Consider the following 21,271-nt stretch of genomic DNA (forward strand, 5'->3'; position numbering starts at 1 on the left):
GCCTCATCAGGGCAGCGTAGAGGGGCAGTAGAACCTCCCTCGACTCCTTGCTGCACTTCTCTCAATGCATCCCAGGATACCGTTGGCCTTCTTGGCCACAAGGGCACATTGCTGGCTCATGGTCATCCTGTTGCCCACCAGGCCTCTCAAGTCTTTTTCCACAGAGCTGCTTTCCAGCAGATCAGCCCCCAGCCCATGGGGTTATTCCTCCCTAGATGCAGGATCCTACTCTTGCCCTTGTTGAAGTTCATAAGGAAGCTTCACTTTCTCCCTAGTGTAGCACTTCAATGATGGGAAGCACAGAAGTGCCCACTCATCTCCAGGCTGGTAAAAAGGTGATTCACAACCAGGACTCCAAATGCTCCTCCCTGTTTTCCAGTCTTGGGCTTACAACTCATAGGCTGAGCCTGCTTTCCTCCTGGGATCAGGGTGGTCATCACTTGACTTTAAGTCACCTTGAGCTTCTGAGACAGATGTAGCTATCCCAAAACTCATCACAGAGACAACCATCACACAAATGAAGACAGTAAGCCAGGCAAGGGGTTTGTCATATTTTAATGACATTGATCTTTGGTGTTTCCCTCGTTAGCACTCACGCTCTCCCCGTCCTTCCTCCACAAGCCTGCTAGGGATGGAGAGTTACAAACGAAAAGGAAAATCACATTTGAGACTAAAAAGAAAATATCAGAGCCTTGATTTCTCCACTAGAAACTACATGTACAAGGTCAAGATTTCACATGCAACACCTTACATCACAGACTCATACCTCACACCCTGGCCTGGAGCTGAAAGACATTTCCTGCCCCCTGCCAAGGAGATGTAGCTCAGTCCTGGCACCATGAAATCACTGGGATGGCTCATTCATGTCAATATTGGCACAAATTAGAATGTTCTTGCATGAACTGCATCCTGACTAGGGAGCAGTAGCCCCTGTCCCTCTATTCATCTCTCCAGCAGCTCTGCTTCGGTTCATGCCAAGTGCTAAGCTAACTCTCTCAAAAGGAAAGATCCCCACCAGTGAGCAGATCCTGAGCCATGCAGATTTTGGCAAAGCCCAGTTCTTCCCAGAAAAGACTACAGCGCAGGTAGGACGGGTCTCAGAACACCACATGTTGTGCCACGGTCCGGGACTGCAGCCTGGAAGACTCCTCCACTCCAGCAATGGAGCTGGAGCATCACACCCAGGTTTGCCCACCCAGTAGGACTGCCTGTCTCCAGAAGGACGCTGTAGGCCCCCTTCCCTTTCTTCACTCTACTGATCAGCCCCTGGGCATAAAAGGACAGGAAAAAGGAAAAGAAAGAAGGTTTACAAAGAGTGACACTGACTGAACTGCAGGGTTAGGGCTGAGCTCAGGGTATCCCATGGGTCTTTGAAATCTGCATGACATGCAGCCAGCTGTGGTTCATATTCCTCTTAACTCGTTGGCAGTGGAAATACTGGAAGTTGCGTATGCTTCCTTCCCCATGGCTTCCCTTGCAGTCCTTATCCCTTTCCCTCTCACCCAGGATAGAGAAGCCCTCTGAACCACCAGCACCCTGTCAGAGCCACACGTCCCTATTCTTCCAGCTCCTGGCCAGCTGTGAGGTACAGGTCTCTGCTGAGCAGTACAAGGGTAGCACCAACACACAACTCAATCTCTACCTGTTCCGTGACTCCCCACTGGTGCTGTCATTACTATAGAAGTTGGTACTGTCAGGAAGATGGTTATTATTAGTTAGGTCACTGTATTCAATTGGTCCCTCAGTGTCCATGGAGGACTGGGCCTGCTCTGGCAGGTCCAGACCACCAGCACTTTGTCCTTCACTCCCACCAGGGGCTGTCCGCGGGCTCAGGCCATGCTCTGACACCTGCATAGACTCCGAAAGGATCCGTCCCTCCAGCTCAGCTGCCAGCTGCTGTGAGGTGGACTGTTGTGCTGATGTGCCCTCAGCTAGGGTGGACTCTGCACCAGTCTGAGAGCTACGGTGGATCCGGTGGCTCACAATGATGTTGTTGCCAAAGCCGCCCATGGACGCCATGGTGGTGCTCTGCTCCCGCTGGACCACGGCAGTCATGCCACCTTCTGCCATCAGCCTCTGGATCCTACTCAGGGCATCCTCCCCGCTGGCCCCATAGTCTGGACCTTCACCTGTAAGAGAAAGAAGAAGCAACTTTGATGCACAAAACAAACTGTGACACAGAGAGAAAGCCTGCTGGGGAGATGCATCACACAGTGCTGGGATGGGTTTTGCTTCAGAGCAAGCCTAATACTTTGTTTCTGCAACTTTCAGTGAAGTGCCAAACAAAGGCACTGAAACCTGTCAAGAAATTCTTGGCCACTCCCACAGGTATCCCTCATGAACATGCATGTCCAAGCCTGGAGGAGCAGCTCTTCTCTAGCCATAAAGGTGGGGAGAAAAAAAGAGGAGTCACGGAGACTATTTTGTCACAGCTGCCACCCAGCCACTCCCACAGAGGCAGGAAGAAAAACCTCAGTTTGCACTCCAGCAAACCAATTATCTCACCATGATGTTATAGAGTGCTGTGGCCCTTCCTGCTTCACCTGTCTGAGAACACCCTAGGCAGGGGACATGAAGGCTATCTCCCCAGCATCAAGAAGGATGCAGACAGCTGGCCAAGAGCATAAAGCAGCTACAGAACATGGTCTGTCCTTCCACATCACCTATGAGCTAGGAAAAATTAAGTGTGTAGGTTCCTGCTCCCCTTGACTGGTATCTTTTGAAGAATGAAAAGAACATCTCTTAAGATCTAGAGTCTTTGCTTTCTCCATCTCCAAGCCTTCCCTTCATAGTCAGGCTGTGTTGAGCTCTAAGGGAACCATTGCCAAATGCCTTGGTTGCTGAAGATTGCTTTTGAAGAACAAAATTTCACCAAAAAACAGTCCACATAGGAGATGAAATCCCCATGGCAGTAAAGTCCTGCTCAGTTCTGTTTCCCAGCATACTCCCTTTGCTACAAACCCTACCCAGACCATTTTGGGGAAAACAATCTGTAATCATGAACTGCTAGAATCATTCCACAGTGGCATCCTGGAGATTCTTATTAAAGAGATAAATCTCACCCTTAGCTCCATGAAGCTATCGCAGTGCTGATTAGAAGAGAGAGAGAAAGCCATGAGCCCTCCTGGCACCAAGAAAATGAACACAAATGACAACAACACTGGATGTAGGCAGAAGCTTAAACACAATCAAACCCAAAATGTCACACTGACTAGGAAAACAAAATCGCTTGAGGATGTAGGATTGGAGATCATGTATCCAACACGGGAGCAGGGATATTCAACACTGTCTACACCATGCCACCCTGGAGGTTATTTTTTAAAAAGCAAGAGGGTTAAAGCTGTTAACAGGTCATGCAGTCAGTCAGTGACAGCTTATTCCCTTTCCTCACAGACTCAGTGGTACTTGCATCAAACATCACCAGCTTCCTCCACTACAGGGTATGGCTAATTTAATCTTCAAGCTAGTCTGCTGACATACTGCCCTGCTAGAGAAACACTAAGGGCAAATTTAATTCTCACAAGCAGAAGTCGTCCCTTTCTGGTAGGAATGTAGTAAGCCTGCTGTATCCACTCTTAAGTATAGCATAGCTCCTTGGCTAGAATATCAGTGAGACCACAGAGACACCAGTAACCACATGAGAAGCTGGAGCAAAGCGTAGAGGAATGAGCAAGGCGTACCTTCTGGGCAGAGACTGACCCACAACTCTAGCAGAGAAATCCTGTTCAGGATGCAGCTGATGCATGAACTAGGAACCTGGCTGACCAGCACAAAGGCAGCTATTAGACTGGAAACTTCAGTGTGGAAAACATGCATGCCAGGGGATATTGGAGCATTAATCATGAGCACAAGTTAAGTGGAAGTTTTGAGAAGCATGGGTTTGGATTCAATCATTACTTCCTTCTGAGGGCACAGTTGTAAGCACTCTGTTAAGAACCATCTGGCCAGATCAGAGAGGAAGCCTGAGAAAGCCAAGATATGCAACCTGGTTTAGAGACATGCCAGCCAGCCCTATCTACACAAGTTCTGGAACAGCAGGTACTGTGCTCTTGACAGACCACTTACTATAAATTAGCCCAATACAGGAGCACTGGAACAGCAAATCAGCAAGGATCCCCGGCCAGTGCTCCTCAGCATTATAAACATGTGCTTCACCAGAGGAGTCCATGCAGGCAGTGCACACCACAGCACCTCCTGCTCTTCCCTGCCCCTTAATTACCATGTGCAAGAGCTGGATTGCCAGCTGAGGCAGCTGCTTGCTGAGAAAACAGGCAAAGGCTGATGCCACAGCAGAAATCAGGAAGTCACGAGCCTTCAGATAATGAGCACAGAGATACAGCAATGTTGTAAATTCTAGAAAGACAGCCTGTCAAGGGCCAGAAGTGAGCCCCACCATTCAAGCAGCCAACAAGCACCTCCGTTTGGGGGGTTGTCCTTTCTTTGCCCCCATGAGGCTGCAACAATGACTATGGCTGACTGGTTCAGAGCAAAGCTTCCTGCGCAATTTGCCTTGAGCTGAGCTGCAGCACAGATTCACATACAGCCCATTTCTACTGCCTGGTGACTCCCACACACGTTCTTTCACCAGGCTGTCAATGCAGTCTACATCAGTACTCAGAGCAAGTGAAATAAGCTAACTTCCATTTGCTGGAGGTTCAGAGTGTGCACACAGGAACCTACCCAAAACAACAGCGATGCTGCAAATCCCACACCTCAGACTGCTACAAGTTTCAACTTGCTGCAGTGGCCAAACCCCATTCCCGGCACCACCAGCTGGACAAAACCAGGACAGAAAGAAACCATGTACTCATGACTCTGTTTTCAGACTCCAAAGGTTTATATTCAGAGCATGAACCTGAGCTTCTGCAGGAGTAGGCCGAGTGACAGCACATCTAATTCTACACATGGAGAATGCAGTTCCTCTTCTCTCATTTTATGCTCAAAACCACATGTAAATTCCTTTATCTTCATTCTTCTAAGCCTGCCTTCTAGGGCCAGAAAAAGACAAAAATCACACAATCTAGAAGACTGAGCTAACCAGCTCCAACTTCAGTATGTGAAGTACCAGTATAAGCGTAACACTTCCCAGTTCATCCTCCACCTAGGCTGTCCCTGTATCAGGATCCATCACAAAGCAGGAAGCAATCCTGAGACACAGTCTCTACCTTTTCTAGACAGGGACACAAGTTCTGTGCTTGACAGACCAGAGAAGCACCACCCATGGCTCCCTTCCACAATGCAAGTATTGTGTCCACATTGCTGTGTTCCCAGAAACCTTTTCTACTCTATCAGAAGTGACATCTCCAGAGCTCCACAACCCCACCAATCCCAAACACAGACACAAAACATTACTCTTGAGAGTAATTATCCCAAAGACCAGCAGATTTCTGTCAATCTAGCCGACTGGCTCTGACATATAACAAAACATTCCCTAAATAATGCACCTGTCCTTTGAAGTCCTCTGTCACACTGCTCCAGCAAGACAAGAGTTTGACATGTAAGACTACAAAAGCAAAACATCTGGCAAACCTTCAACACTCCTGGGCATGAGACAGAAGCATTGCTACTCTTAAAATGGTCTCTGAAGTACTTACCTGAGAGCCCAACTTATTTATTCCTGGGCATGGACAGCTCACACCTGATAAAAAGCAAAGCCTACAGAAGCAAGGATGAGATCAGGCTCCTTTGTGGCTGTGCAACGTACTGACAGCACTCTTGATTTTTCTTCTTGTTTTCATCTTTCCTCTCTCTGAAACTAGCAGTAGTTAGTAGCCTAGTAGTTAGTAGTTAGAAGCAAACAAAGCTTCAAGATTAGAACTAATAGTAAGCATTGTTGAGATATCCAAGTCTTCAGAGAACGTGGAATAATAGCTCTGAGGTGTGAGCTGACCCACTAATTCAGATGCTCAAAGATAAAAATACCAGCGTTTTAAAATGAATTCACTCCTTGCATAGGAATAGAAAAAGGGAGGGTCACAGCACAGCTATGAATAATCATCTCTCTCTTACTGCCAGAAGAAATACTACCAGTTACCCTTCTTCCTCAACCAAGCTCAGAAGTATATTCATATTTCCTTCCAGGGAGCTAATCCAAACAACTCCACACAAATCAGAAAAGGCAGAAGTGCTTTGAGTTGTAACAAATTTCATAGCAACATCTCGCTTGGGTGATTTGTAGGAGTGAAAATGAGTTTTGTAATAAGACTTTAGAAGTAGCCCCTATGATTTAATCCCAAGAGAATCAGATACTTGGGGAAGCTCATGCTGTAAAGGCTTGCATAGTACATGCTTCTAGAACCTGATTCTATTTCTTCGGTGGTGCTTTGCAGAGGGTTTTAAAAGAGAAATTCAAATTCGATGTTCAATAGGACATATGACATACATTTTACAGATGGATGGGTAGATGAAAGGCTAAGGGATCTACCCACGTTTCTGTTTGGAGAACAAGAGGCAAATCTGGAAGCTGATCCCTGGTGTCCTGGTTCCCATCTCCACATTAATCACACAACTGACAGGAGCATTGCAAGAACCTGATCAGCTAATGTAAAACAACATAGAATCACAGAATCATTAAGGTTGAAAAAGACCTCTAAGATCCTCAAGTCCAACTGTTAACCCAACACTACCATGACCATGTTCTGAAGTGCCACAGCTACACGTTTCTTGAATGGCTCCAAGGATGGTGACTCCACCACTTCCCTGGGCAGCCTGTTCCAATGCCTGACCGTTCTTTTCAGCAAAGATTTTTTCAGAATACCCAATCTAAACCTCCCCTGGTGCAACTTGAGGCCATTTCCTCTTGTCCTAACGTGTTTCTTTGTATCTCTCATGAGGGTTGGCTGGGGACAGAGTATTTCTGCCCATGCAGCCCCACAGTACCTATCCCTCATGTCTCAGATTAAATAAATTACATCACATGCAGGCACACTGACTCTGCTTACAAAGTGCTCCTTCTACATCCTTGGGATGCTTTGCTCATATGAAGGGAGTTTCATCTGTCTTTTCACAGTGTGAACAGGCTCAATCCCACAAACCCAGGCTTTCATTTTACAACCCTTTTCTCAAAAGTATCTGCTGCCACTTATAAAAGCAGCTGGACAGGGTGGATATTTGTACAGGCTGGTGAGAAACACTTCAGCCTAATAGGCTAAGAACTGGTTATGGTATGACAGTAGTCAATATATTGAGCCCCCAAAGGCAGGCAAAGTAGCAATCCACTGACAGCAAGCCTTCTGATGGCTACACTCAGTAGTTCCTAACATGTGCCTACTCACACAAGGAACACTGAGCTAGCTAGTTGAATTTGAAGCCCCAAAGACACTGCAGATGACAAGAACTGAGATTACAGTTGCCTTTCAGTTATTTCCATCACACCTTTTTTTTTTTTTTTTTTTAGTGTGGGCTGGTTTGACTTTTTTTTTTTCCTTTTAAGAAACTAGATTACCTGAAAGATGTATTATGTCAATAGCCAGGGCACAGCACAAAGAGCACAACCAAACAAGTGTCCTGAAGCTTTGCAAAGGTTCCTTTTGCACAGCTGCAGTCCCTGACAGTTACTGCCACTTGCACCCTACTCCTCAGATCCAGCAGCCTGAACAAGCGGCAGCTGCAGTCTGACCCAGTCTGGACTGGGAATTACAATTTCTAAAGGTTAAAGCTTTAGGTCATTAAATCTCATTAGGAATTTGCGTTGGTTTTTAAGTGACATTTAATTTGCCAGATGGATCCCTCCCCTGTCAAGCCTGTCCATTTGCAAGAGAAAGGGTAGGTATAACTCCCAATAGATTGCTTCTAGAGTGCCTCAAAGTGACAACTCCATCACACTATTGTCTGTCATCTTAAAATGAAGTAGGAGACAACTGCAACACTGTTTTAGGTATTTCTTGGTACCTCTCCTAGTTCTCTCTCAACTCTGGCTTCCTTTGGTTTATGTGTGGCTTGAAAGCAGAGTTCACAAGGCAGCTATCAACTGCTGCAGAACAAAAAGATACAGACAGTAGAGGGATTCACTTCTAATAAAGTCATCATATACTCATTCCTCCAAAGGAGGTAGAAAGATAATCAGAACAGCAAAGTCCCCGCAGAGCTTTGCATGAGAAAAGGAAACTATTTATACCCACACAGAGCTTAATTAGATTTCTGATGCAATTCTGCATAGTTTTTTTTTTTTTTTTTGTACAGTAAGCATATATCTGTAAGAAACTCCCTAAGCCAGAATTCCCCATGACAGCAGGGCTGACAGGACATAGGACAGAAACCCACTCCTGGGGGTAACACTACCCCTTCTTTTACTGCCTCATGATTTGTTTTTTTTAAATATTCAAAGGTGTTTGGTCTTTTTTTTTAATTTTCATTTTGTTTGTTTCTTTCCCCCCCCTCTCAAGATGAGGAGGTAACTAAACCACTTTCCTTTACATTACTTGATCACATCTGATTTATCCATTCTGCTGCTCATAATACTGGTAAGCCTTTAAGTAGTGATTTACATCTTCAAAGCCCCACACAAAACACTAATTAATCTTCACAGCCCCTGGTGTACTGTGCTATGGGAAGATTTATTCCCATTTGGTAGATGATTAATGATTTGCCCTAAGTCATACACGTTAGTGGTAGCACAATTTTTTTCTTCCTTTTTCTTTTTCCTCTCTTTATGCCCCTAGACATCTAGACATCTAGATCCTGCTATTAGGAAACACTGTTTCCTTTTTAACAAAGAGTTATGGTAGATACACTGGCCAAATTAACCATCAAAACAGCAGCACAGCACCTAATCTAGCCTGCATGAACACACTGGGCAAGCATCACAAGAGGTTAGGATGCTGGAAATACAGTAACCTGAATTCAACAAGCAGTGCAATGGGGCTCAAGTATCATGTGAAGCATGAAGACTCTCAGATGAACCAGGCCACTGATGCCTCAAGTCCCTGGTTGAGGTGTCAGTAACAGCAGCTGAAAATTTGTCTTTCTGCTTCATGATAGGTCCTTGTACTACTCTTCTGTCATGGACTACAGAGGTTTCCTGGATTCTACATGCTCCTGATAGTTAATCTCTTGACAGCCCTCTGCTTTGACCTGCTCTTGAGCCTTTCTCTGCACAGGGATTTCCACTGAGGATGCAACTAGCATAAGAACTGATCAACCACAGGGTAAACTGCTCAGTTCATCTCCAACTCTTATATCCATACTGGAGCAACTCCTGTGCTCTGAAGAGCCTTACACAGCAGACAAGAATGTGACAGTCCGTTTTGCAGGTGAGAGCACTTGCACCTGAGCCAAAAATCACACTAGACTTGGAAGCCACAAATCATCTTTGAAGCAAGAAAAGGAGACACAGAGAAGTGTCTGTCCTAGGCTTGTTATCTACGCTCCTTTTCTTCTAAATGCTACAAAGCTTTGCTCCTTTCTAAAGATACTCTGCATAAGGCACTGGTAAAGGACAATCCTTCACCAGCTCATTAACAGGCTTGTTAAAAACCATGATCTAGATCTGGAAATTTAAAGGCTAATCAAAAAAAAAAAACAAGATAATGAAACCTTCAGATGACTGCAGAACAGCTGCAGAGAGAAGCAGCACTGTAGAACTCCACTGGTTTAACAGAGCAAAGAAAGACTCCCAAGCCTGAAGCAACAACCACCACAGCTTTGATGAAAGAAGGTCCCACACTATAACCTCTTCTCAGTCTGCACACCACATTCAGTGGAAGAACCACAAGTTCAGCATTTGTCCAGACATCCCATGTTCCAGCCTTACCCACATGCCCTCAACTGTACAAAGCTTCCAGAGAGGTTAATCCCAGCTCTGCTGAGATAAGCAGATGGGAAACCCCACAGGTCAGGAATTTGCCACAAGTCTGAACAGAAGAGCAGAGATCAGAGAAGCTCAAAACCTTATCACATGTGCTGGATGATGTCTGACAGCAGCTGTGGAAGAGTGACATGCCAAAAAAGCACCGTTCAGGGTGACAAGAGTTCAAGCATATAGGCACAAACAAGCATGTCATGGGCTGCTTCCTAAAGTCAAGTGGGTTCATCATGAACCAACACCTTCAAAACTGTATCCTTGATTTTCTCAGTCTTTCCTAAGCGTTTACTGCCCAATTCCTTCTCAGCCAAGTTTCCAGAGTTGGATTCACACACAATGCTACAGCACAGAGAGAAGCAGCCTGGATGAAATCACAGAATTGTCAGGTTTGGAAGGGACCTCAAAGATCATCTAGTTCCAACCCCTCTGCCATGGGCAGGGACACTTCCCACTAGATCAGGTAGATCAAACAATTGGTGGTTTCAAATGATAGGTGGTTTCAAATGTAGGAATTGCACATCAGCTGCTTCGAGCCTTTCACTTGCTGGTTAAGTTTTCTTTGACTGGATAACACTACAGACATTTTGAATCACTGTGCTGGGCACTCATGACAGGCTTCACTGATCAGACTAAACATAATATTCATACCTGCTACAGGAAAACTGATTTTATTTTGTATCCAGATGATGAGCTTGTGAATCCTGCATAGCTTTTAGATGCAGAGGTTGATAGGATGAAGCTAAGCTCTAACAAAGAGGCAGAAAAGATTATTCTTTGCTGTTTGCAGCCTTACTGATGGTTAGAGTTCAGGAGATTTGTGAGAAGTGATGACAGTACAGCTGATTTTACAGACACAATGATGTAGAGGAGAGATCATTTTGCCCTCTAAAAGCATATGAAAAAGACAACTCTATTCACATGGACAGAGAGTCACTTTCCTGATTACCTTGGCCTGGCTACAAGCAAATTAGGCTGGAGAAATCTTTGCAGAAGGTGTAATAGGAACGCCCAAATGCATCGGCAGGATGTGGAACCTACAGGCAAACTCCTCACTCAGCCGGTGAGCTCTGATAGATAAATCATTGCTTGATCTCCTACCTTCCCCAGTCCCTGCAGAGGAGGATTCCTGCTCCTGTACCTCCCTCTCTGTCTGGGTCTCGGCATTCTGCAGCTGAGGTGCCAGGGTCTGGGTGCCCTGTGAAGTCACAGAGGTTGGGGGGTTGCGGGGCTGCAGGCCTATGGCATTCATCAGGCCCATGTCCCTGTCTGTCCTCCATGTGGCTCTGCTGGTTCTGAAAAGAGAGAAAAACAAATAAGACCAGGAGCACTAGAGACAAAGTGCCCCAAGACTGAAGCATTCACCTGAGCCTCTTCTTGCTTCTACTCCAAGCAGGCACCTGCTAGCCACCATGCAGATGGGGCTGGAGGAAACTGGGACCTGCACTTATTTACACACACACACATATCCCTCTATCCCTCCAGCCTCCACTGGCTAGTCTCTTGAGCTTTTAACCAACAGTGTCTTACAGTCCACTCACCCTTCCACAGAAGAAGCATGTCTGACAGGCACAGACAGATATCTCTGCAGCATCACTAAGCCTGCAGAGCAGCTCTGTCTTGAGGTCACTGAGTTGAGCAGGCAACACTACGTGCAGTGCAGCACTGTAAACACACATACAACCTTCCTCTGCATGCTGGCAGGGCAGTGTGAACTCCCAAGGATGCAGTCTGGACCTCCTAGTTGTCAGCATCACACATGAATGCACTCCAGCAGGCATTTCTGCCTGTTCCAGTCGGACAAGAGAATTTTCTCTGTTCTCAAGAGCAAACAACAAGAACAGCCTCAAGGCTCATTAGCTTCTCCTCCACAATGAATAGTTGAAGGGTACAACGCTACAAGAGCTGCATCTTGACAGTGCTTGGATGCTCTTTCCAAAACTGACCTCTGGCTGTAAGTGCTGGGAATAGTAAAGAGATTCTAGGAAAGACTGCCTCATTCACAACCTTTTTTTCATAAGGTTTTGAAATCTGCCACGCTTTTCTTGCTCTGTCTTTGAGCTACTTCACTCTTGAGCAGTGTTTCTGCCTTTAAACTGCTCCTAAACCCATCATGCAAGACTGATATGTACTGTCAGAAAAGCCAAGCAGTGGCAATATGCACTCACATGGCAGAGTAAAGAATCTCTGCTGCTTAACTTTCACTCTCAACCAGTCCAAGGCTGTAGGACAGCACAGACATTACCCTCTACACCAGTTACCAACTTCCTCGAGATCCTGAAGTTCGTAATTCAGAAACAAGACTGCCATCCCCTTGCTGAGAATAGCTGCTTACGGAAAAGTACTCTTCACTGGGACAAGAAACAAGGGACTGCAGCATCATCCTTGTGTTTAGAGTAACTAATGTGTGCATCACTGGACAGATTGGATGAAGCCCCAAGAGTGCTGTGAAAGGATTTAGCTTTATTTTTAGAGTTTGTTGCCAAAAAGAAAAAACAAACAAACAAACAAACAACTGTCCCATGACCAGAAACCAAAGGGATGAAAATCAGTCTGCAGAACTGCCCAATGGATTTGAACTCATCTCTGTGAAACTGGCACCCCTGTTCTTCAGTTGTTCACCCAAGGCCACCTACTTTGCATGGTGTTTTTGATGCATCAAGACCCTCCCACAGCTTGCTCAAGGATGTCATGGAGGCCATGGATGACACATGTACTTTGCTACCACTGGCAGGACTTTTGAGCACTGAATGCCACTGGAAACAGGCTGGGTGGCCCAACTAGGCAGTGTCAGAGGTGGACAAACTGCTTCATTAAAGCCACAGAACTCAGGGAGCAAAGGAGAAGTGGTGCTGTCAGATGTAACAAAAGCAGCAGAAAGGGTCAGGTCTCTAACTCACACCCAGGAGACTCACCCAGGCCTCTCAGTGCTCCTGCTGCTGGAATGCACAGCGAAGACATTCTCATTCAGCTGGTCCCAGTGGTACTCAACTCCAGAGTTTAAGGCCCTTGAAAGACCAAAGAAGGAAAAATATTAGTAAGGCAGGAAACTACTCCAGCCAGCACACATGACATCCCCAGGACACAAAGGGCAGTGTTGATTTCTGCCCTAGAGAAACTGCAGATCTAGCTCAGCTCATATTTTTAAGTTAAAAGTGTTCGTGATCATAAACAGCCTTGCAAATACAGAGCACTGTATTACCCACTCTGGTCTGGAATATTCCATTCATTTCCATTCAATACTTAGCACTGAGGCACAGCAACAGGAGCAGAGAGGTTTTCAGGAAATGAAGACATACAACTGTGTGTATAAAATCAGGTTACTCTACCTCCAAGTGACTAAACAAAGAATTAGAATGGGAAGGCCAAATCTCTCTCTGGTGCCTGCCAGCACTTCCTGCACTAGGTAATGCTAAGTAAAACACTGTTCTTATTTGATATTCAGTTTCTTTGCAAATGGTTCTCATTCTACCTATAAATAAATCTCTATCCAGCCCTCTCTGACAGTCACTGTGGAGCAAGACAGATGTAGAGGGTATTTTAATACATTTTTACAAAACGGTTTGCACTGGATGAACCACCTCCGTGCCCAAGAAGTCCAAAACTCTAAAGCTAATGCTACCAAGTTTAATAGAGCAGCCAGTGCTTTGGAAACCTTCCACAGTGCATCTCCCCAAAAGACCTATGAAGCCAGGGTAGGCTCATCACAGGAAGAGGCAAGGCTAACAGTGTATGGCTAATCATCACATCGATGCTGAAGACTATGTGCAGTCACAGAAACTAAACCATCATAACACTCTACGTGTGTCTCCTACTACTTCAAAGGCTCAACAGCTCTCAGGCTGGAAGAGGATAAGAGCAAATACAGCTTACTCTGTGCCACAACAAAATGTCAGGGGACAGGCACACACTGTGTAGTCCAAGACAGTAAGGAGATCTCCCACCTACTGCTACGTCCCACCTCCAGAAGCACTATGGGCTGCAATGCCATGGAAGAGACTTTCGGTACAGTGTTTTGCCATGCAGACACAGCAGCTCCCTGGGAGATGGCCCAGGAGCTTCAAACCAGTACTGAGTGCCACCACATGGCTGCTGCACTGCAGACCTGCCCCTGATGGTGCTAGGCAGAGAGTTAACAGTGCTGTGCACTGGTGACCACAAGCCAAGTGAAAAAGGGGAAAAAAGCCAAAGGTCCTGTGCAGTCAGAAGGAAACTGCATCTGAAGAGCTGGACTTGCATCATTACCACAGGAATGCCCAGAGCATGAACTAAGTAGTCCTACAATCTGAAGGAAGGACTGAGGGCAAGTAGTTGGTTATGTCTCAGGCTAGCCCACAGTGTTTTACATCTACGTAAGGCCGGTGTCCCTGGAATGAGATGCCTCAGCAGAACTGGCAAGAACCCCAGCTTAGAGGACACAGCAAGTCAGATGTGCTGCAGTTAGGAGAGATGTGCGCACTGGAGGCTTCAGGCTAGCTTGCTGGGGTGACAGGTCACCCCAGATCAGGACAGCACCCCAGGTCAGGATCAAGGGTGAAAGCTGATGAAAATTAGATCAACAAAGCAACACACAGAGTCTACAAGAAGTAATCAGCCATTGCCTTTATTTTTGTGCTGAGCTAGCCTTGTGCTGCATTATACCCCATGAATGCAGCTGCTAGGGAGATGCTGATTTACGAAGGCTTCAGAGTTTATTGACAGATGGTAACCTGTCACTAAAACTGTGCTGGTCTCTCTGGCTGCTCCATCCCCTGCCTAGTATCCTGAGATTTAGCTGTCACACTTTGCTTTCTGCAAATCAGCACGCTCCCATGGCAAGCAAGACTTTCTGACCCGGTAGGCAACACTCCCAGACAAAGCCTAGTTTGCTTGGGATCTGCACCTATTATCCAACACAACTAAACTGACCCACGCTCCTCTCCCCCTCCTCATGCTTTCCTCATGTGTGGTCCCCACAGCCACTTACACAACTGGCATTCCTCACCATGGTGCTCCATGTGTCCCAATTGTCTTCGCCAGCTCCCAGCTCTAGAAACCAGAAGACTGCAAAGCCAAGGCCAAAACGTGAGCTGGCAATGCTGTTTCCCCTGTTCTCTCAAACACCATGCTCTTGTGCTATACAGAAACCTCAGCTATGTATGTGCACACATATATCTGAGTCTGATTCACCTCACTTCCACAGGACCATGATGGTACCAGGCTGACATACAGTACAGCAGGTTAAAAACTCCCATCCCTGCTCCTGCCCACTCGGCAGTCTCTCTTCTGCACACTCCAGCTGCCAGACAGCAAAGTCCATTCTAACTCCACACAATCAATTTGTACCTTTCCCTGACACTGAAATCAAAAGCCACTCCATGCAAAGCATGACTCTGCACACTGATTCTAAATACTGCTATTTACCAAATGAGTTTCACTGCCAGGGTCCTAGTAGCTACTCATTTACTGCCAGAGAATCGAGGACTTGGCTCTCCCCTCCCAGAAGGAGGACCTGTAGCAGCTGGTGCCTCTGTTCCCATTGCTGACTCTAGGAATAGCAACGAACAGGCTCAAGCCAAGGTCACTACACTTGGCCATAATGGGAGTTCAACATCCTCAGCAGCACTTCAACCTGGCTTTTCAGTCTGGACTGCACGTGTCTCCCTGCAGTGCCAGAAAAGGGGCTCAGAATAAACAGCTGGCACTCCCTATGGCAGCAGCAAGCATTCTCACAGCTACCCTCCAGCAGACTCTTCCCCCACCTGGGTCAGCTAACCCACTTAACCTCTTCCAACTCCACTTCTTGCAAAAGACTTGAAGCAATAAAGCCCTCAGCACAATCTTTGTTCTCTTTTGTGTGCATCTGCATCTTTCTGACCTGCATCTCAATTTGCCTCAACACAGCTCTAAGACCAATATCCAGCTTGCTTCTGATTAGGTCTTCCAGGCTGTGGGTGATTGTGCGAGGCTGCAGAAGACATGTTTCAGACCACATCCAGGTACAGTGGAGAAAACCAATGCCTGAATTTAACAAAGGGGACTGTCTTTATATGAAGATCGTAACTCTCTGTCTTAATAAGCAAAGATGTCAAAGAAATGCTGCTTTTGTATGGGTTAAGTGCCAGTTTTAGAAACTTGCATTAGAAACTTGCTCACATAATCGCACCATATAAACCAACTGAAGTGCACAACAAGATATGTGTGACAACCACAATTGCCTTGGTTTAAATCAGATTTTCAATTAAGCTTAAAAGGTTCACACTGGTTACAGCACACCTATTTAAAACAGTGCCATCTCCCCTTTTCAGAAAGCCTAAAGGGTTTTGGATTTTTTTTAACGCCCATTGCAAAATATTGCTTGAAATTTGTACATTAAGCAAGCCTTTCACAGCACGTTTCCCAGGAGATGTGCAAATCAAGGCCTGACTATTCATTGCACAGGAGCGGATCTTACACTGGAGAAATGAATATTTTTCAGGTAATGTAAGCATTTAACTTTTGCTCCATCAAACTCTAGACATGGAAAAGCGCTGGAAGCACTTTCCATTTTCTAAAGCAGAAGGTAGAAGCTGTGTGGCATGGAGCATGTTGCCACTTGGATGTGGATGCAGCAAAGAGGACATTCGTTGCCCAGGGCTTCGGGGTGAAAAATCGCAATTCTCCACAGTGCGTCAGTCATGGACAGTGAAGTCCACTTAGTCAAGTTCTTATTTTCTAGCTTTTTATGGCTGTCAGTAAGCTCTCTAAGCCCTCCCTGGAAATTTCCATTAGCTTTGTTAAACGCAGAGCTACTCCTAGCCTGGCTTTCCCAGCAGGGATCTGTTCTGAGATGGACTTTTCCTTCATGCCTGTGTCCAGCTCACATTATTAATGAGCTTGGAGAGGATGAAGGTCACAGATTTGCATGCTTTGCTCGAAGTCAAATAAGGATTCAGAGTGGAGCCTGTTAAGTACCAAGAGCAAACAACTCAGGTAGCAGAGCCTCTCCCATTACATGGAGGTATTACCTACACAGCTCAGGTGTGTCCCCCTGAGGAAATTAGGATCAAGCTCTAGGTATTAACAACAAAATTATTCATACATGACAAGAAAGCTGAAATAGGACTTACTGCAGTGGCTTAACCAGTATTGGAGAAACGAACTGACAAAATACAGGTCAGCACAAAAACTCCCCCAGCTGGCATATCCAAGATTATAGAGCCAAAGAGGAGGAGGAGGAGGGGGGTTAGAACAAAAGTTCCCCAACTCTACCTAACAATACAGCTTGGCAGCAAGATGGCAAGACAAAAAATATTTTCCAAGTAGGGTACTCATGCCCAAGAAAGCATAAATAACATTGGCTGTCTTTTCATTTCAACATCCCCAAGAGCAAAGGAGGTAACAGCAGTGGACAAATGTTCTCCTTCTTCAAATCCTGCCATGCTGGAAGGCCCCAACAGTCAGATATAGCATGGAATTACACTTCGACTAAGACACTGCTGCCTGAAATCCCACCTAAAAATATGAGCACAATCCTATTACTACCATGACTTAGCCCAACACAGAGATGACTAGCTGCAAGGTGATGCCATGCAGCACACAAGCTCAGCGAATATCTGATTTTCATGCTGCCAAGGTTTGCTTTCTCCACAAAAGAAATTACTCTTCAAAACTGATTTCTCAAATATATTGTCCATTCAAGACCACTAAGAGCAAGCACACAAAACCGAGCTGTGCAAGGTGTCCTTTCTTCCCTTTGTGTAAACCTGTCAATCTGAAATCATCCAAACCGTACCAAGGGAATACACAGTGAGCTACAGAGCAAGGTGACACTATGCTAAGGAACAGGAATCCATTGTCCTTGTTTGGGAAGGAAGCAGGAGCTCATGGTATCTCACACAATGCAATGTTTGGCCTGATTCCAGGTGCATCCTTGTCAGCAGCTCATTATCTCCTCTACCAGTGTGTGATGATCAGCACAGCAAGCCCATCCCTGGCTCCCATGATTAGCTAAGCAACAGTATTGTCAGTACAAGGCAAAATTTGGCACTCCCAGCAGCTGTCTGGATAGGAAAACAATCATTTCTAACACTCTACTTCATAAATATTTAGCTTTCTGTGCAGGCGATGAACCACGTGCGGAGACAAATCCAAGTGAAAATTGGCTGCAAACTCTATGGCACCAGCAAATGGGATTCCTGGAGTAGCTCTGATGGGCAGTAATTCCCTGTGACCAAGGACAAGGTGGCAGCTTTACTGGCACCAGGCTATTTCAGAGCGTACCTTGGAGCAGAGCCTGGGCAAGAGCACGAGACCAAGAATTACACAGAACAAAATCTGCAGGTCACAAGTAGCAACCACACAGACATTTTAAGTGACTATGAAATTATTCTGCTCGTCACATGCAGAGGAGCAACGGAAAGGTCACTCCTTCTCCTGACACTAGCAGCAGGGATGTTTTCACTTCCTGCAGTGATACACTCTGCTAATTTTCCAGAATCCTTTAAGCTTTGCCCACCTCGAAACGAGCAGCCACGAAGAAACGCATCCTGACACTTCCTTGAATTGCCAGAGGTGCTGCAGAAGCAGGACAGCAAGCAGCTTGGTGCAGCTGGCAGCTGTGTGCCTGCTTCAGGGAGGATGCCAGCTCAACTCAGAAGATGACTGGTCCCATTTATTTGATTGCCAGCTAGGTTAAAGAGCTTGATTTTCGAAAAGGCTCTATTCAAGCTCACACTTGTCTCACACTGAGGTCAGCCTTCTAAATTTGGAGGCACTAATAACACTTGTCTGTCTCAACAGCATGAACATGCACAGGTTTGCTCTGCCCACCAGTAGGCTGGTGGGCAGCTGGATACAGTCCAGGCTCTTAGCCACTGGGTAAGATTTAGATAGAAGGCACACCTCTAACAATCAGTTTCCCTGGACAAAAACGTGACAACAGTTGGAAGAACACTAACATGGAAGTTTCTTCCCATCAACAGGGTCACTACAGCTAAAACCCAAGTGACTTCCAAGAGTCAGCATTTTAACCTGCCTGTCCAGCAGCCTGCACAGAGCAGACAGGAAGATTCATGACACAGAGCACACGCTAACAGAAAGCTTAAGCATTCCAAGGGAGAAAGTCTTCAGTGAAGAACCACTCTTCAACACATTCAACAGGAGTGACAAATGAAAATTAAGCACCAAGACAACGACAGAGCAGAACAGGAGAGTTTTATATGAAAGTTTGGATGTTTAATTACCTTGTGACTCAGGAACTAATATTGAGGCTGAGAGCTCTGTTCTTAAGAGGTATGAAGCTACAGAGAAAGCCCTCTGCTAAGAACAAATCCTTCAAGGCCAACCTTCATGTCCATGGCAATTATTCTACCAAAATGCCACAATAGTTTTTTAAAGCAGTTTTTCCACACAGTTGTTTTACACCACTGTCAGAGTGACACAGGAAGCTGTAACCCATGCCTGAGAGAACAAGAGGCACCTTTTCCAGTCCTGAAAGTGACTCCCACAATACTGATGTAACTTTGACATGTAGAAGATAGCCCAATTTGCAGGGGCCATATTGAGGCCATAATTAAATGCAAAATATTTGTAATGAGATAGATGAAACACTCAAGCAAGGTGGGCCTAGAGTTAAGATTTCCTCTTATAACACTAGTAAGGTATTTTTTTAGTATGATATACTCCACTACGTAGTATTATCATTATGAAAACCATACATGCTTATGTGAATACAACCATGTGAAATAAAACCAAGTGAAAACAGTGTGCAATAAACAAGGCAGAAATAAGCCAGATAAAGATTTAAATCCCAAATTCAAAACTGAGTAAGTGCTAGGTCCTGCACCTGGGTCATGGCATTCTCCTCTATCAATAGAAGCTGGGAGATTAAGGGACTGAGAGCAGCCCTGTGGAGGAGGACTTTGAGGTACTGGTAGATGAAAAGCTGGACATGAGCCAACAGTGTGCTTGCAACCCAGAAAGACAACTGTGTCCTAGGCTACCTCAAAAGCAGTGTGGCCAGCAGGTCAAGAGGCAATTCTCCCCCTCTATTCCACCTGGGTGGGACTCCACCAGGAGTACTGTGTGCAGCTCTGGAGTCCTCAACACAAGACAGACATGGACCTGTCAGAGGGGGTCCAGAGGAAGGCCACAAAAATGATGAGAAGACTGAAACACCTCTGCTATGAAGAATGGCTCAGAGAGCTGGGGTTGCTCAACCTGGAGAAGGCTCCAGGGGGACCTCAATGCAGCCTTTCAGTACCTAGAGGGGGCCTATGAGAAAGAGAGGGACGCTCTTTTTAGCAGGGCCTGGAGGCAATAGTTTGAAACTAAAAGGGAGGAAGAAATTTTTTTACAATGAGGTGGTTTCCACTGGCCCTTCCCTGGAAACATTCATGGTCAGGTTGGATGGGGCTCTGAGCAACCTAATCTACTTGAAGATATCAGTTGGAAAGGCAACAAAGCTGGGGAAGGGCCTGGAGAACAACTCTTATGAGGAGTGGCTGAGGGAACTGGGATTGTTTAGTCTGGAGAAGAGGAGGCTGAGGGGAGACCTCATTGCTCTCTACAAGTACCTGAAAGGAGTTTACAGTGAGATGGAAGTCAGCCTCTTTTCCCTAGTATCAAGTGACAGAACAAGAGGAAATGGCCTCATGTTGCACCAGGGGAGGTTTATGTTGCATATAAGGAAAAATTTCTTCACTGAAAGAGTGATCAGGCATTGGAACAGGCTACCCAGGGAGGTGGTGGAATCACCACCCCTGGAGGTGTTAAAAACAATCTGTAGACATGGCACTTCGGGACATGGTATAATGACCATGGTGGTGGTAGGTTCGCAGTTGGGACTCAATGAGTTTTTTTTTTTTAAACAAAAAAGTTCCATGTCCCTGCTTGTGGCAGGAGGATGGGACTAGATGACCTGTAAAGGTCCCTTCCAATTCAAAACATTCTATGAATTCCCTGAATTTCTGATTTTCTTCTCACTTAAAATCCAGCCAGTGTGCCATGATATCCTTCATTTATGTGGCTCTGACCATGCCAAGTAGCATGTAGAGATACTCTGCAAATAACAGATTCCAGAAAACAAATCTTTAAATTCCTTAAATAAGAGTAATTTAGCTTGGGATGATCTTAAACCAAGGCTCTAAAGATGGATAACTTGCTTAAATTCCTCTAAAAACCTAAAGGCTTGTTAACTGCTTAAAGTGATTACAGGCAGACTATACACCAAATAAGCTTTGAACCCTCTGAATATCTTAAGCTGTTTATGATCTATCAACTCTTCCAGTGGCTTAGACAATTTAGGATGTTAGGAGTCTTTGGGGGAGCACAAATTGCTTAAGCCTTCTAAGATCTTAAATTGCTACAAGTCTTGAGAGCCAAAGTCATTCTTTAGTCTTCTTTGACCTTTCACTAATGTTTTAGCACAAACTGATATTTACGTTCATTCAAAGGCAACTTCAAAGCAGGCTTGTTTTGTACATCTTATGTGAAGAAACTAAACCAGGAAAA

The 21,271-nt window shown here is 45.6% G+C and overlaps 1 protein-coding gene across 5 annotated transcripts in view; it reads right to left on the reverse strand.

The window, feature by feature from the left end:
• Positions 1–555: 555 nt before the first annotated feature.
• The window catches only part of AMBRA1 (autophagy and beclin 1 regulator 1), a 131,014-nt gene continuing 110,298 nt past the window's right edge, over positions 556–21,271 (reverse strand). For all 5 annotated transcript variants that reach the window (XM_054380680.1, XM_054380679.1, XM_054380678.1 and 2 more), the window contains 3 exons: positions 12,715–12,807; positions 10,901–11,094; positions 556–2,129 (listed from right to left, as the gene is read on the reverse strand). In XM_054380680.1, coding sequence (XP_054236655.1) covers positions 1,639–2,129; positions 10,901–11,094; positions 12,715–12,807 — 778 coding nt within the window. In that variant the 3' untranslated portion in view covers positions 556–1,638. The remainder of the gene's footprint in view (positions 2,130–10,900; positions 11,095–12,714; positions 12,808–21,271) is intronic.

The sequence above is a fragment of the Indicator indicator genome, chromosome 4 (genome assembly GCF_027791375.1).
Source record: "Indicator indicator isolate 239-I01 chromosome 4, UM_Iind_1.1, whole genome shotgun sequence".
NCBI lineage: Eukaryota > Metazoa > Chordata > Aves > Piciformes > Indicatoridae > Indicator > Indicator indicator.